Source organism: Palaemon carinicauda, chromosome 21, assembly GCF_036898095.1.
Source record: "Palaemon carinicauda isolate YSFRI2023 chromosome 21, ASM3689809v2, whole genome shotgun sequence".
In the NCBI taxonomy this organism is placed as follows: Eukaryota; Metazoa; Arthropoda; class Malacostraca; order Decapoda; family Palaemonidae; genus Palaemon; species Palaemon carinicauda.
Genome location: NC_090745.1, coordinates 21,411,881 through 21,427,114, shown reverse-complemented (window position 1 = coordinate 21,427,114; position 15,234 = coordinate 21,411,881). Strand labels below are relative to the sequence as shown.

At 42.5% G+C, this 15,234-nt stretch overlaps 1 protein-coding gene and 1 long non-coding RNA gene across 3 annotated transcripts in view; one reads left to right on the top strand and one right to left on the bottom strand.

The window, feature by feature from the left end:
- LOC137615209 (uncharacterized) overlaps positions 1-15,234 on the bottom strand; it is a 419,061-nt gene that overhangs the window by 20,957 nt on the left and 382,870 nt on the right. The gene's annotated exons all lie outside the window — the stretch shown is intronic.
- Positions 1-15,234, top strand: part of Ctu2 (Cytosolic thiouridylase subunit 2) — a 373,449-nt gene that overhangs the window by 326,006 nt on the left and 32,209 nt on the right. For both annotated transcript variants that reach the window (XM_068344867.1, XM_068344866.1), the window contains one exon: positions 6,359-6,925. In XM_068344867.1, the coding sequence (XP_068200968.1) occupies positions 6,359-6,925 (567 nt within the window). The remainder of the gene's footprint in view (positions 1-6,358; positions 6,926-15,234) is intronic.

The window sequence follows — 15,234 nt, the reverse complement described above, 5'->3', positions numbered from 1 at the left end:
GGTCTTCGACCGAGCAAGCAGAGCAAAATGAAGAAGTCATTGCAGGACAGACGACCGAAAACTTAACCCCTCGGATTTAAAATTGTCCCTCTTCTGTCTCGAGATGTTCCCCTAAACACTTCAGTGACACCAGCCTCGGGATGTTTCCCTAAGACATTTTAGTGGCACCATTGCCACTGCTCATCTATCCAGCAATTGTAGTTCTGACAACAGAGATCTTATGAAATGGGGTTGAGCACATCAATCTTGAGTGACAATCTCCTGCCATGTTAGCTACTTCCAGGATCAGCCTAAGCAGTTTCCTTATGGCCTATGGTTGGGTGCTGTGGAATACTTTGTTTCATCAGGAAAATTGACATTTCCAAAACATATTATTCAGACTTAGAGCCTTCTCAGGCACAAAGCAAAAACATTCCTGACACCGCAGCTAGCTTACCAGTGGGCTTTTGGATCCCAAAGGAACACTAGGGTCGGAACGCACTCTTAAGTTTTCCCGACGGTTCTTCAGGTCTTTACAGTCAACTCCTCTGATGGAGAAGTCTACTAGGGTCTGGTAAGCAATGTTCCTGTTCAAGAGGAAAACAGTAAGTACCGTATGGTGCATTGTCAGGAGCAAGACTTTTTACAGTCAGTGAACATAAGGAATACATACATCTAAATATCCATCCTTTAGTCTGACAGAATTATCACTTCATCCTCAAGGCATTTTGTTTTTAGTTCAAAGCCACCTTTGGAATGTCTATAACTCCAAGCATCACGTTCACGTTTTGGGTGCCTACTTGATTAAGACTCGACTCTTGAGGTTTTTCGATAGTTGACCTCCTTATGCCACGATCTGAGAATTGTGTTCAATTAGTAAGCAAGCTGCATGGCTTATCAGAAGATAAGACCAGATTATGCTGATAACACATTGAACATTAATTTCAGGAAATAGGGAAGTTATGTAGTCGCTACTGCATGAATAAGAACTTCCGGTGTGATGGTAACGATGATTTCAGAGACTTTCCTTGATTCAGAACTTCCGGTGTAATGCTCTCCAGTTTTAGAACAACTCCTAGTAAGCTGCTCTCCAGTTCTAGAGACGTCGGCAGCATTATTCGGGTCACCTTCCAATACATCGGTTATCTCTAGATGACACAGCCTTTTCTCCAGCTTACCTGGTTCACAAAATACTCAACAGTCCATAGACTGTTTTGGTTTAAGCCTGAAAGCTCCTAAGGGCTTTACACTGGGTGGTAATTGGATTTACTGATGCTCCTCATCAAAGAACCAGTAGAATTACCCTTCTTCTGCTGGTGGCATCATAGAAGGGATACTCTGCCAGTTGGAGCCTCTCTCTAATGAATTACGGCTCTCCTAATCTTCCTTTGTTGTGGAAGCTTTACTCAGTCTCTATGGTAAAAGCCTACGGAGGAGCAGCCTGGGCTATGTAGCTTGAAATGATTTTCCCTCTCCAGGAACTTTAGTGTCTTTGGGATGGCACTTGAGTCCTTAGGCCTCTCAAGCTGATTCTCCTGTACCCTTTTGAACCTCACAAGCCTCAGCATTAGGATTGGTGTACATTCTAACATTTGGTATGTTCGAGTCATTCTAAACAGAGGAAGGCCTCCTTCTCCCTTGATCCAGAGTTCCAAGAGCTAGAATATAGAGTGACACAACTCCAATCTCATGTCCTTCTCCATCTCTTCCTTACAAGTGGGGGGCAGCAGGACACTTCTCTGTCCTGCGAGGACATGGTGACACTTTTCATTGAACTGGGGCCCCCTTGCAGGGTACCAAAGACTTTCCTGTACCAAAAGGGTAAAATTAAGGTATCCAAAAACACTTGTTCTGTTGACTTGTGCACCTTTAGACAAGGTGATCCATTGGGAATCCAGAAGGACGATCCTGGTTCGAGTGCATTGGATCTGGTACGACAGACAACCTTTGCTGCTCACTACCAATGGGAGTTTACTTACAGGTCCTGTAGTACCGTAGTTATATTTAACAAGTTGTTTTGCTAACCTGCCTTCCTCACGGGACAAGAAGCATCACATTTAAGATAGTGGTTACTATAAAAGTCTAGGAGTGGTAGAATATCTGGCCATTCTCGTCTTTCCCCTGTATTGAAGTGAAGCCGTTATTTTGTTATATGGTTGATAGGACACCAGGCACATGAGAGCCTAGTGGCCGAGTAACTTTTTTCTAAAAAAATTTTGTATTGAAATGCAATACTCCCCCCATCTTCCCAGATGAGACTGTGGATGGGTGAAGTCTATGCAAACCCATTTCTCATAATGACTATACAGTGATACCTCTGGATACGAAAGTTTCTGCTTACGAAAAATTCAGGATGCGAAAAGTGATTCGAAGATTTTTATGCCCCAGGATACGGATAAAATTTCAGGATACGAAAACCTTACGAGATCCCAACTCTTCGCCGAGAGTAATTTTAAAAAGCGCGCGCCGCCAGACTTTGAACTTGGGTAGACTCACTTACAGCCTCCCGCTCACCCATTGGTTATCTCCCTACTCAGACGCTAGCTGACGCCATAAGATCCTGCTTTCCTATTGGTCGGCAACTATCCCAGCTTGCCTACGCACGGGCGTTCATCTCTCTCTCTCTCTTTTCGTTCCGACCGCGGTATCGTTAACAGACATTGTGTTGTGTGCTTTCGCTTGTTTGACTTTGTGTTAATATACAGTACATTCGTACGCCACGTGTTATCGTTAATAAACTTTCGTTACTGTGCACTGTACTGTATTAGTGTTTACTATACATAGACTGTATATAACGTTACGTAGTGTATTATATTACGTATTACTGAAGCCATGGGTCCCAAGAATGTTGCCGAAGGAAAGAAGAAGAAGACGATGCTCTCGATGGAGACGAAACTTGAAATCGTTAAAAAGTACGAGTCTGGCATGCGTTTAAGTGCGATCGCCAAGGAGTATGGCCGGAATCCGTCTACGATAGGCACCATCCTGAAGCAGAAGGCGGCCATCAAAGCAGCAACACCTTCTAAGGGCGTCACTATTTTCTCCAACAAGAGAACGCACGTGCATGACGAGATGGAGAGGCTGCTTCTTGTGTGGATCAAGGACAAAGAGATCTCAGGAGACACAATCACTGAGACTACAATTTGCCAGAAGGCCTCCGCCATTTTCGGTGATCTCGTGCGTGCTCAGGCCGAAGAAGGAGCAGGAGAAGGAACATCCCAGCAGGAACCCCCAGAGTTTAAGGCTTCTCGTGGGTGGTTTGAGAAGTTCAAGAAAAGGACTGGCATCCATTCAGTGGTACGGCATGGGGAGGCAGCCAGCTCGGACACGAAGGCTGCCGAAGCCTTTGTTAAAACGTTCGAGGAGTTGACTCTGCAGGAAGGCTACACTTCGCAGCAAGTTTTCAATTGCGACGAAACTGGGCTTTTCTGGAAGAAAATGCCTCGTCGGACATTCATCACGGCAGAGGAGAAGAGGCTACCCGGACATAAGCCTATGAAGGACAGGCTTACCCTTGCTTTTTGTGCAAACGCCAGTGGGGACTGCAAGATAAAGCCCCTGCTGGTGTACCATTCAGAAAATCCCCGAGCCTTCAAAGCCCACAAAGTTATTAAGGAGAACCTTCCTGTGATGTGGAAGGCGAATGCAAAAGCCTGGGTAACGAGGCAACTGTTCATTGATTGGGTGAATGTCTGCTTCGGTCCGACTGTCCGAAAATATTTGGAAGAAAAGCGCCTCCCTATGAAATGTCTGCTGGTGTTGGACAATGCTCCAGCTCACCCTCCTGGCCTCGAGGAATATCTTCTGGCCGAGTATTCCTTCATAAAGGTCCTGTATCTACCGCCTAACACCACCCCTCTCCTCCAGCCCATGGACCAGCAAGTTATTTCTAATTTTAAAAAATTGTACACGAAGCATCTCTTCAAGAGATGTTTCCAAGTCACAGAGAGTACAAACCTCACTCTGCGTGAATTTTGGAAAGATCACTTCAACATCGTGATATGCCTCAAACTCATCGATCTCGCTTGGCAGGAAGTTTCGAGGCGTACCCTAAACTCATCTTGGAGGAAGCTGTGGCCCGATGCTGTCTCTGCACGAGACTTCGAGGGGTTCGGGAAGCCTGGAGGAGAAGCCGAGATCGTTGACGATCCTGAACCAATTCAGCAGTCTGAGGTGGCTGACATCGTACATCTTGGTACGTCCATGGGGCTGGAAGTTAGCGCGGAAGATATCGATGAACTTATCGAGGAGCACCACGAGGAGTTGACGACGGACGACTTGAAGGAGTTGGAGACGATGCAAGTGAGTGATGTTCAAGAGCAGTTCTCTAGCGGTGATGAGGAGGATGTTGCACCTTTGAAAACGGCAGACATTAAGGAAATTCTTGCATGTTTCCATAAAATGGCAGACTTCGTCGAAAAGGAACATCCAGAAAAAGTTTATACCAACCGTGCGCTTCAACACTGCAATGACGTTTGCCTAACGCATTTTAGAAATGTGTTGAAAAGTAGGCAGAAACAAGCTTCAATGGATAGTTTCTTATTAAAGAGGCCAGCGGTATTGGTAGGCCAAGACGAAGGTGAAAGTAAAGAAAAGAAACAGAAAAAAGAAAGAGATGAAGAAGTAGAAGGTGAAAGTAAAGAAAAGAAACAGAAAAAAGAAAGTGATGAAGAAGTAGAAGAGATTTAGAAAATAAGAAAAACGTAAAGTTATAAAAAGGCAAAAAAAAAAAAAAAAAAAAAAAATTCAATTTTAAGTTTTATGTTACCGTTAAGTGTTAAAGTAATTTTTTCTTTCATTTTATAGTTTTCCATACGTAATGTTAAGTGTTAATTATTTCTGCCATTTTTTTTTATTTTGTAAAGTTTAAGTGTTAATGTGTTAAGTGTGTAAATTACTGTACGTAGTCTGTCACTTGTTACGTTTTCTGCCTTATGCCATCCTCCTCTGCCGCGACTTCGCTATCGGACATCGTCTCACTCAAAAGGTAAGTTTCAACTTTTTTGTTACACTAATTAACTGTAACCTTTTTTTCAGAGTGTACAGGTACAGTATCAATAATTAATTTAGGTGTACGTACAGGTACAGTAACAATACACCTTCACTGATCTAAATGCTTTACGTACATACAGTACCGTAACTTTTATACAGTATCGTACCGTAGTAAAGAAAACGGACCGTTTTCTTTGGGCTTGGGGGGGATAACTTGGCTATAACTACGTACTGTACATTATTGAATAATCTCATAGTGGTTTCTGGAATGGATTAGGCTGTTTTTAACGGTTGTGTTAATTATTGAATGATAGAAATGGCTGCAATGCATGTTTATTACTACAGTTTAGCGTGTTTATGAAAGAAAAGGTGACTTTTTATAAGGCTTGGAACGGATTAGGCTATTTACATGTAAAACGCGACTCAGGATACGAAAACATCAGGATACGAAACCGCATCCTGAACGGATTAATTTCGTATCCTGAGGCATCACTGTACATTCAGACACCATATCCTGACAGATATAGATTCTTCAATGACTGCCTACCAGCTTCCTGATAGGGACCTAGATTAACACTTATAACATCTTCATGCTCAGATTATCAGAAGGCAGACAGGGTCAGCTCTTTCCTCTTTCCAGTTATTGTCTTTAGACTTTGCTCACTTCAACTTGGTCTTGTCATTTTTTCCATCATTTATTTAATACCAGATTGTTTGGGCTGTCCGTATGAGAGTATTGAAAGTTAAATCAGTTGTTTCATTGAAACAAAGTTAGTTTACAAACTGTCTTATCCATCTTTGGATAAGTTTGGTTATGTTATTAGGTATTCAGTAGAACAACTAGCTATTATATTTCAATTTTTGTATGAATGTAGGGTCTTTATAGGAATTCAGTGGCACAACTAACTATAAGTGTATGCCCAAAATGCCATGTATTTCATTAATTGCCCATTACATAAGCACTAAAAGTTCCATTTACAAGTTCTCAGAGATAGATATATGCATAAAAGCAGATATAATATTCTAAGATTATGATGTTTCCCAATTTGAACAAAACTAAAATGAGTTGATATCTAAATTTGAGCAAAATTGAAATGAGTTGATATTTTGATTTGAACAAAACATTAAGATTGAATATTCATTACAATTGGATCAGTGCCTTTACTGATGGGTGATTGGTTGACTCTCATCCAATAGTAGTTCTGAAATGGAATGTTATATTATGTTTTATGTATGTAAAATAAATATTATATGGCTTACTTTCTGTTATCAAAATGTTTGAAAAATATTTTTATAGAAAAGGGTTTTGCAGATCATGATATTGAGTACAGATCAGCCACATATTACAGTACTGAAAATTAAAATGTAAAATGTTTTAATTTTTCAGGGCTCAAGTATTATTTCCTGCACGGAACAGTTTGTAATGGGCCTTCAGAAAGAATTCCCAGCTACAATTCCTACAATTTTCCGGACAGGAGATAAATTAGTTTCTACGTCAACCGAGATGAGCAAGTGTTCCACACCAGAATTGAATGATCATATTGATACAGATTTTTCTCCAATTATGTTATGTGTAATGTGTGGCTTGCAACTTGATACATTGCAGAGTGAATCATCAGCTGTTCAGGCAACAATAGTATCACAGAGATTGTCACGAATTGTTGCACCTACAACAAAGCCAGAAGAAAGTGTGGCTGAGGATACTAATTGCTCTTATGATACATCATCCACTAGTAATATACCACCTCAGGAGCATAGCCTTGATAATGTCAAATCTAATAATGGTTGTACAGTATCGTCCAATGGTGTAGGAACCAACTCCTGTGATTGTTCTCAGCAAACATGTTGTAGCAGCAGTAAAGACAAGGCACTCTTGGATGCCAATAATTCAGTTCCTAAGGACATTCTTGATGGTTATCTATGTTATGGGTGCAGAATCATAGTCAGGGAGTTGGTAAGTACAGCCTCTCATTGTACTTTTCTCTGTATTGTGTATAACCTTAATCATTCAAACATGTCAGAATTTTTAAAAATTTTCATTGAGTTTGAAATATTAATGCCATACAATATACTAATTTGTTCATTATAGCCTACTAGTCATGTATTCCTTGAACCAACTACTCCAACTAAATGTAATGTGAAGTAGGCTCTTGTTCTGCCTGGCTAGACCTAACCATTATTTTGAAGGCATAGCTCCTCTCAAAAGATAATATCCACATCATAATGCCTTTGTGCCAGCTTTCACACACAAAGTTTACCTCTCCTTGTTTTCTAATAATTTCTATGAAACTCCCTTGGATGTTCTTAGCGTTTCTCTTGAAACCTGGCTTTTTATCATAAAATTAAAAAATTCTCTTTCTTTCCTGTTAATAAGCTGCCTACTCTGGTACAGTATTGAGATAATCTGGCAGTTAATGGCAATTACGTTTGCTTAGGCATGCCTTAGATGTTTAGTCTTTTTGGCTGTCTCGTCAAGCTCACATTAGCTAATTATTGTTGTCAATCTCCCCCAGATTGTGATGTTTTTTTTTGTGATTTATGTAATTAGCAATAATATGGGATGTCTTCTGGCTTTGTTGGTCATTCCTTTTTTTGTTATTTATAATAGTAGTTGGTGGGTGATCATGATTCTTATTCCGTATGTGCCTGCTGACAGGGGCATTATCGTACTCTAGAAAATTGTTGTGAATACTGGAAATTGCTTACTGGTCCTCTTATGAAGAAGTAATTTTAGGTGGTAGCTAACTATATTGAAGAGTTACAGTTGTAAAAGGAAATTAACATTTAGTTCAGAGGAAAATCCAGAGAAGACTAGACTAGTTGATTACTGTTGGGATGTCATGAAGTTATTTACAAGTTTTTTAGGGATTGATACTAATGAGTTTCATAAGCTCTTTACCTCATTTTCTTCTTTTGTTTATTGAAGAAAACCAGCGAGTCTTGGAGAAAAGCTGTGATTAAAGAATACCCTGTCTTGTTTCAAAACCTAGGCTAACTCAAGTTATGCTAAGCAGTTCTAGCATACCAGTCGGTCATCTAATTACTTCAGGTCCTTCTATTGCAAAGTCCTCGTATTTCCGTGATCAGGACAGCTCTTTATGACCTTTGGATTCCGAGATAGAAAGCAGATGGTAGTAGGGATCCTAATATAGCTTCTCGCATTGAAGCAAGCACCTATGATCATCCATGTTATTCTTATATTAATGAGGTGAAATCTCAAATGGTCCCTGTAATACGGAAGATACCAAGATTAATCTAATAAAGCTGCAGAAGGGCATGAACAATTACATCATGTTTCGAATAACATTGAGCATCGATCTAATGTAGGCTCAGCCACTAGCATATTTTATGTTTTCCCCATTGGAGTTAACGTATATGCTTGTACCTCAAGTGTTGTAAAAAGTCCCTTGACTAGCTCCGGCACAAAGGTTACCATTAAAAGTAAATTCAGTAAAAGGAAAACCCTTTAATTATCTTTTTTCAATATTAAACTTAGCCGGTGATTATATAAGCTGCAACTCTGTTGCTCGACAGAAAACTCTACGTTAAAAATCCGCCAGCGATCGCTATGCAGGTAGGGGGTGTACTTCAACAGCGCCATCTGTCGTGCAGGTACTCAGTACTCAATGTAAACACAGAACTCAATTTTCTCTCTGTCGGGCTACCGGCAAGACTTACTAATTCGCTGTGCTAACTGGATTTGTTTTCACAACTATTGGTGAAGTACACTATTCTAGTTTTGAGCTTTCGCTATGCAGGTGTTTTATCTTCATCTCAAAACTTGAACTCGTTTTGGATAGATTTAATTATGGTGACAAAGATAGTATGGACTTTCTTTCACTTTTAAATGGCCGACCCTTCCCTTAGACGGAAGTATGTTTAGGCTTTTAGTAATTATATCACGTTATAGATTTTCCTCTATATATTTTATATCTCTCCGCCTTTATTAGGCCTCTTCGATTAACTTTCCATTTATTATAAACATATAAAAATAATTTTAATGTTTTGTTTATATAGAACTTTCCTGAGAGTAGGCGGTCCTAACTTGGAAACCGAAGTTAATCAACGTTGAGCCCTTTATATCGTAATTAGCTTTTAAAGAGCTAAGGATTTAAAACTTTTTAAATGTAATATTTTATGAAAGATTTTCTTTGATAGTCTTCGTACTGTTTTCAAAGATGAACTAATGTTTAGTTTTTTATGCTACGCAGTTGTTGACGTTCAGGACGTTCAACATGCGCTCTATCGTTACGATAGAGAGAGAGTGTATCACGGTTTCACTTTGCAGTAAGAGTAAATCGATTCTGACATTTTGTTCATTCTTTCTTAGCTTAAATGTTTTAAATTCTAATTTAAAGGAACTTTTTATTTGAAAAACCTTTCAGTTTTTTCCTTTAGTCAAATAACATGTTTTTTTGACGATATATAATTGGGCTCTTCTCTTAGGTGCGAAATCAAGAGAGAAAGAGAGAGAGAGATAGAGACGGAGGGAGAGAGAGGAGAGTAAACGTTCCGTTCAAGCGGGTAACGTTGTTCTCGTGTTACTCTCGTCCCTAGTCTCTGTACGGGGAGGAAGGATAAAACGTTTTTAGGTTTTTATTCTCGTCCCCAGGCTATGTGCGGTGAGAGATTGAAAACGTAGTTATATGAACTAGTGTTTAGTCTCTTTCCCAGCCACTGATTTTTTATCTTAAATATGTTTTCTGTTTTTTGCTGGTATTATGAGCTTGCATTATACGACTAATTTCGCAATTACTACCTTTTAATGAAGGGTAGAATTGCGTGTTTCAGGTAGAAATAAGTGCAAAACAGAAAATCGAAGTGATAAAGTGATATGCGCAAAGTGTTACAGTGTTGAGTGTTACAGTGTTGCGTCCGAGGGTTCGTCTGTTCGTGCCTGTCGTCCTCCCAGTCCGGGACCTCTTGCAAGCTCCCAAGCCCAGGGGAGAAGCAATGTCGTACGACCAAAGGGTTCGAGAGGCTTTAATCAGCGAACAGACGTTCCCTCCGTGGTTTCGGGCGTATCTACCCAAGATCGCCCCACCCACACAAAGACGAGAGAGCCCATTTATTCCTCGTCTGCGGAAGAGGTTTCTCGTAAGAAACCATGGACCAAGGTCTCGCGGCCTCTTAAGCGCAAGTCGGTCCCTTCCGCGCAAGTCCAACGGCCCAGTTGTAGCCACTGGGTCAGTTCGGACTCGCTGCAGTCTTCCGACGACTGCTCACCTCCTAAGAGAGGCAAAGCGGTACCGCATCAGGCAGTCACACCGTCTGTTGCCGCACCTGCTCCTGTAGACCCTAGTGGTCTTTGCTGCAGACCATGCAGTCTCAGTTAACGTCATTGATGCAGGACTTTCGTGCAGAGAAGGTTGACGCTGCACCAACCTCTAGCCTACAACCAACCACGGTTGTGCGTCCTGTGGACGCTGAGGCGACCTTCTGCCGCACTCCAGCTGAGAGAGTCCCGCCACCCATGCGTTCCAGTGTACCCTGCCAGCCGCATGTTGACGTTCAGCGACGCACGGAACCTTCCGTTGACGTTCGCGAGGTACAACAACAGTCTAAGTTGTTTTGTTTTGACGCGGTGCGTCAACCTCCGCATTCTAGAGTTGTTTTGACTGCTCAGTCTAGGCAGTCAAAGCAGTCTCGAGTGGACGCTGTACGTCCTCACGCACCTGTTGTGGTTGACAGTTCAGTTGTTGACAGTTCACAGACTGTCAAGCAGTTACATGACGTTGCGTTCTGGTCCGCTACTAATGCACCAGTGAGAGACTCGGCTTTTATCGGACAAGGTTCCTGTAGATGAGGAAGTTGCTGTTCTCCCTCCTACTGATATTCCCTTGAGGACTCTGTCAGATGGAGAGGAGCCTTAAGCTGCTTAGCCTCCTATGGACTTTAATTAAATCATGATGATTTTTTTTTAAGGATCTTCGTCCGGATCTTGTAACTGCTGCTGCTCGTTCGCCTAAACGTCAGAACTTACACTAGGCCTAGCTACTTCGAAGCCGTTGTTTTTAAGCTAGTGCTCTCTCGCTCTCCTAGAGAGCGTTACGTTGGCTAGGCGACTGGTTTTTTTACCAGGAGGAGTTTGGGGGATACAGCCTTTGCTTTCCCTTCTTTTAAACTGGTTTATAGAGCAAGAGTCTGATATGACACGAGAGAAGTTCTCGGCTTGGGAGTTCATGCCTCTGCCCAGATAGACTTCTCAATTCTGGTAGACTCTCCCTGGCGCCTAGCCAGGAGACGCTCCAAGTTGTTTACAGGTCAACTTCTCAGCTGTTGTCGAGCCTTTGAAGTTTTGCTGTACTATTATGTCACGCATAACAAGGCTTTCAGGGATGGTAAACGGTTCCGCCTCAGTCGCTAACCCCGTCTGTTGCCTCACCTGCTCCCGTAGACCCTAAATGGGCTTTGCTGCAAGACATGCAGTCCAAGCTTGCGTCCTTGATAGAGGACTTAAATGCGGAGAAGAACCTTCTGGCCAACAACCTTCCAACCGGTCGGTTGTGCGCCCTGTTGACGCTGAGGTAACCTACTCGCGTCTGCCAGTTGAGGTGGTTCCTCCACCGATGCGACCCAGTGTGGGTTGCCAGCCGCACGTTGACGTTAAGCGACGCTCGGAGGTGGTTGTTGACGTTCAGGACGTTCAACAACCAGCAGAGGTGACTTGTTGTGACGCAGTGCGTCAACCTCAGCAACCCAGTAGGGTGTTGACTGCACAACCCAGACGGTCTATACAGTTTCGGGTTGACGCTGTACTTCCTCGCGCACCCATGGTTGTTGACAGTTCACAGACTGTGCAGCAGTTCCATGATATTGCGTCCGGCTCCGTCACGCATCCACCAGTGCGACCGGATTCAGCGAGTCAGACGTTGCCCACTCCGTTACCGTTTCCTCATCAGTTTCGGATGAGGAACCCTCTGATGAGGACGTTGCTGAACAAGACGATCAGCCCCCAGCCCTGCTATCCATCCAGAAGATGCTGAAGAAGGAACGCTGCTCAGTCAGGCTGTGGATGAGTCTGGTAGGGACGCTGTCATCCGTGGATCAATTTGTGTCACTAGGAAGACTACACCTCCGTCCTCTTCTATACCATCTAGCTTTTCACTGGAAAAAGGACAAGACGCTAGAAGCGGTCTCGATCCCGGTTTCCGAAAAGATGAAGTCTTGTCTGACTTGGTGAAAGGACTATATCAACCTAAGAGAGGGTCTTCCCCTGACTGTTCAGACTCCCAACCACGTTCTCTTCTCGGACGCATCGGACGTAGGCTGGGGTGCGACATTAGACGGTCGGGAATGCTCGGGATTATGGAACTCGAGTCAAAGGACAATGCATTTCAACTGCAAGGAGCTACTGGCAGTACGTCTGGCCTGGAAAAGCTTCAGGTCTCTCCTTCAAGGCAAAGTGGTGGAGGTGAACTCGGACAACACCATGGCTTTGGCGTACATCTCCAAGCAAGGAGGGACCTACTCTCTGACGTTGTACGAGATCGCAAGGGACTTCCTCACCTGGTCAAAAGGTCTAGACATATCACTAGTAACGAGGTTCATCCAAGGCAACTTGAATGTCATGGCAGATTGTCTCAGTCGGAAGGGACAAGTAATTCCAACAGAATGGACCCTCCACAAGGATGTATGCAAGAGACTTTGGGCCACCTGGGGCCAGCCAACCATAGATCTCTTCGCAACCTCGATGACCAAGAGGCTCCCAATATTTTGCTCACCAATCCCGGACCCAGCAGCAGTTCATATAGATGCCTTTCTCCTAGATTGGTCACATCTAGATCTATATGCATTCCCTCCGTTCAAGATTGTCAACAAGGTACTGCAGAAGTTCGCCTCTCACGAAGGGACAAGGTTGACGCTAGTTGCTTCCCTCTGGCCCGCGAGAGAATGGTTCACCGAGGTACTTCGATGGCTAGTAGACGTTCCCAGAACACTTCCCCTAAGGGTGGACCTTCTACGTCAGCCACACGTAAAGAAGGTACACCAAGGCCTCCACGCTCTTCGTCTGACTGCCTTCAGACTATCGAAAGACTCTCGAGAGCTAGAGGCTTTTCGAAGGAGGCAGCCAGAGCGATTGCTAGAGCAAGGAGAACATCCACCCTTAGAGTCTACCAATCGAAGTGGGAAATCTTCCGAAACTGGTGCAAGTCAGTATCCGTATCCTCGACCAGTACCTCTGTAACTCAAATAGCTGACTTCCTCTTACATCTGAGGAAAGAATGATCTCTTTCAGCTCCCACTATCAAGGGTTACAGAAGCATGTTGGCATCAGTCTTCCGTCACAGAGGCTTAGATCTTTCCAACAATAAAGATCTACAGGACCTCCTTAAGTCTTTTGAGACCACGAAGGAGCGTCGTTTGGTTACACCTGGTTGGAATTTAGACGTGGTACTAAGATTCCTTATGTCAGACAGGTTCGAACCGCTACAATCAGCCTCCCTGAAAGATCTCACCTTAAAGACTCTTTTCCTGGTATGCTTAGCCACAGCTAAAAGAGTCAGTGAGATTCATGCCTTCAGCAAGAACATCGGATTCTCATCCGAAACGGCTACATGTTCTACAACTTGGTTTTCTAGCCAAAAACGAGTTGCCTTCTCGGCCTTGGCCAATATCGTTCGATATTCCAAACTTATCGTATGGTTGGAAATGAACTAGAAAGAGTCTTATGCCCTGTAAGAGCTCTTAAGTTCTATTTAAAACGAACTAAACCTTTACGAGGCCCGTCTGAAGCTTTATGGTGTTCAGTTAGGAAACCATCTTTGCCTATGTCAAAGAAGTCTTTATCCTATTTTATCAGACTGTTAATACGAGAAGCTCATTCCCATCTGAATGAGGAAGACCAAGCTTTGCTGAAGGTAAGGACACACGAAGTTAGAGCTGTCGCAACTTCCGTGGCCTTTAAACAAAATAGATCTCTGCAAAGTATAATCGACGCAACCTATTGGAAAAGCAAGTCAGTGTTCGCGTCTTTTTATCTTAAGAATGTCCAGTCTCTTTACGAGAACTGCTACACTCTGGGACCATTCGTAGCAACGAGTGCAGTAGTGGGTGAGGGCTCAACCACTACAATTCCCTAATTCCATAACCTTTTTAATCTTTCTCTTGAAATGTTTTTTATTGTTGTTTTTGGGTTGTCCGGAAGGCTAAGAAGCCTTTTGCATCCTGGTTGATTTGGCGGGTGGTCAAATTCTTTTCTTGAGAAGCGCCTAGATTAGAGGTTTTGATGAGGTCCTGTAGTATAGGTTGCAACCCTTGATACTTCAGCTCCTAGGGGTCGCTCAGCATCCTAAGAGGATCGCGAGGCTCCGTAAGGAAGACGTACTTAAAAGGCAGAGTAATTGTTCAAGTCGACTTCCTTACCAGGTACTTATTTATTTTATGTTTGTTATTTTGAATAACTGCTAAAATGAAATAAAAAATCCTTAGCTCATAATAATGTAAACAATTATTGCTGGTCTCTACCCACCCCCCTGGGTGTGAATCAGCTTATATAATCACCGGCTAAGTTTAATATTGAAAAATGTTATTTTTATAATAAAATAAATTTTTGAATATACTTACCCGGTGATTATATATTAAAGGACCCTCCCTTCCTCCCCAATAGAGACCCAGTGGACCGAGGAGAAAATTGAGTTCTGTGTTTACATTGAGTACTGAGTACCTGCACGACAGATGGCGCTGTTGAAGTACACCCCCTACCTGCATAGCGATCGCTGGCGTATTTTTAACGTAGAGTTTTCTGTCGAGCAACAGAGTTGCAGCTTATATAATCACCGGGTAAGTATATTCAAAAATTTATTTTATTATAAAAATAACATTTTAGAGGGAAATAAGTAAACTCCTTTTCAGTCATAAGCAAAACATATTTATGAATGGTATTCATGCAAGTTACTTAATGTAAGTTTTGATGAGGGCTTATTCTTTCTGGTACTCCTTGTAACATGAAGGACACTGAAGTGGTGAAGCTTTCTCCACAATTTCAGAATTTAGCACTCAGCAATTTTTTTTCTTTGGCATCTGTTAAGTTCTCTGAAAGTTTGAGCTGCATCAGGTGGCAGTTTAGCTATGGCAAAATTATTGAGTATGTCTACATATGAGGCTTTCAAAAATTTTGCCAAGTCAAATTTGTTACCGGACATCAGTGCTCATCAAGAGATTTAGAGAATAGGGAAGTAGGGGAACTTCTTTTTAATCCTCTCTGAGAGTTCCTATTTCCTCAATTCTTGGATATAGGCAGGGTGGTTAATGCCATTCTTC